General features: G+C 62.3%; 1 protein-coding gene across 1 annotated transcript in view; it reads left to right on the forward strand.

The window, feature by feature from the left end:
• Window positions 1-744: 744 nt before the first annotated feature.
• MNEG_4725 (omega-amidase) overlaps window positions 745-1664 on the forward strand; it is a gene marked incomplete at both ends in the record, with an annotated part of 3120 nt that continues 2200 nt past the window's right edge. Inside the window, 3 exons of the mRNA XM_014046793.1 lie at window positions 745-789; window positions 903-1243; window positions 1463-1600. Of these exons, the coding sequence (XP_013902247.1) occupies window positions 745-789; window positions 903-1243; window positions 1463-1600 (524 nt within the window). The remainder of the gene's footprint in view (window positions 790-902; window positions 1244-1462; window positions 1601-1664) is intronic.

Raw genomic sequence — 1664 nt, forward strand, 5'->3', positions numbered from 1 at the left:
GGGCAGCGGTGACGGGGCTGGCGGCGTGCCCTGAGGGTCTGCTGTCGAGCGGGGCAGACGGCGTGGTGCGGTTCCACCCGCTGTCTCACGTCTGGGCCTGATGTTACGCGGGTGCCGTCCTCATGCTGTTAATCCGGTGGTGGCACCTACATCATTCTTTCGCTGCCCTCCTCTTCCCAGGCACGTGTTTGATGTTGCTCTTGCTGAAACTTTGACCCAATGTTGACTGCACCTTCTTCCATCATGCCATGCCCTTTAGTGTGACCCATAGGGATTTGTAAATCAATAGTCTAGGATGCGGATTGTCTCCCTCAGCAGCGTGCCAGGGTCGGCCTGCGTTGCGCACATGCTGGTGAGCGCTGTCCTGCAGCTTTCCAGCCGGTGTCGTCATGCGTGGGTCCTGCTCCCTCGCGTCGCTTGCATCGACAGGCAAGGCCAAGGCCGACCTGTAATACTACGCGAGCTTGATCGTATTGAGCGACTTCCCACTTACAACATTCAGATCCGCCACCAGGGCCGATCAGATTGTGCACACCGTCAGCCTACGGCAAGCGATCGCACCACCGTACCTATCGCATTCAGCCTTTCATGCGCGCCGTTTGCACCCAGCTTGGCTCGCACCTGTGCAGGAAGTCGCTGCTGCGCGCCACGGTTGCGGCGCTCACACCAGCAGGAGCACCTGCAGTTCGCGCCGTAGCGAGGCCTCGCCACCAGCTGCAGCGCCCCCAGCGAGACTTCGCAACTATGGCATTGGGCGCCGCGTCCGCAGCACCGGCAGGGCCCGAAAAGGTGCGGAATTGCTGCGACTGCATAAGAACCTCGAGACACTCTTATGCGGAGTCGACTTGCACTGCTCAAGACACGATGGATGACACTGCGACACAATCCTTTGCAACCTGCAGGTCAAGATCGCCCTCTGCCAGCTGCACGTGACCGCGGACAAGCCCTCCAACATCGCCGCCGCGCGCGCTGCCATCAAGGACGCCGCCGACGCAGGCGCCGCGCTCGTGGTTCTCCCAGAGATGTGGAACTGCCCCTATTCGAACGACAGCTTTCCCACCTATGCGGAGGACTTTGATGAGTTGAAATCAGGCGGCGCGCCGTCGGTCGCGGCGCTGTCGGAGGCGGCGGCGGCGGCGGGCGTCACGTTGATCGGGGGGTCGGTGCCCGAGCGGGCGGGCGGGAAGCTGTACAACACGTGCTGCGTGTTCGGGCCGGACGGGGCCTTGCTGGGGAGGCACAGGTGTGCGCGCGCGCCGTTGAGGGCGCCTCTGCGCCTGGCTGCATGCAGATGTTTTGTCGTCTGTGACTCATTGCACCGCTTGCAGCAGGTGTGCTTACACACGCGAGCACGCACACACGCGCGCGTACACCTTGTCTGCACGCAATATGCTGCGACTTTGCTGCATGCGTCCCATGCCTCTTATAAGTCTCAAACCTACCCCCAAACCTCGCACCCCAGGAAGGTCCACCTCTTCGACATTGATATCCCTGGCAAAATGACATTCAAGGAGTCCCTCACCCTCAGCCCCGGGGACGGGCCCACTGTGGTGGACACGCCCGCGGGGCGCCTCGGGGTGGGCATCTGCTATGACATCAGGTGTGTGTGTGTGTGTGTGGGTGTGCGTGTGGGTGCGTGCGTGCGTGCGCGTGAGTGTGTGTGT

This window comes from Monoraphidium neglectum, assembly GCF_000611645.1.
Source record: "Monoraphidium neglectum strain SAG 48.87 unplaced genomic scaffold scaffold00670, whole genome shotgun sequence".
NCBI classification, from domain to species: domain Eukaryota; kingdom Viridiplantae; phylum Chlorophyta; class Chlorophyceae; order Sphaeropleales; family Selenastraceae; genus Monoraphidium; species Monoraphidium neglectum.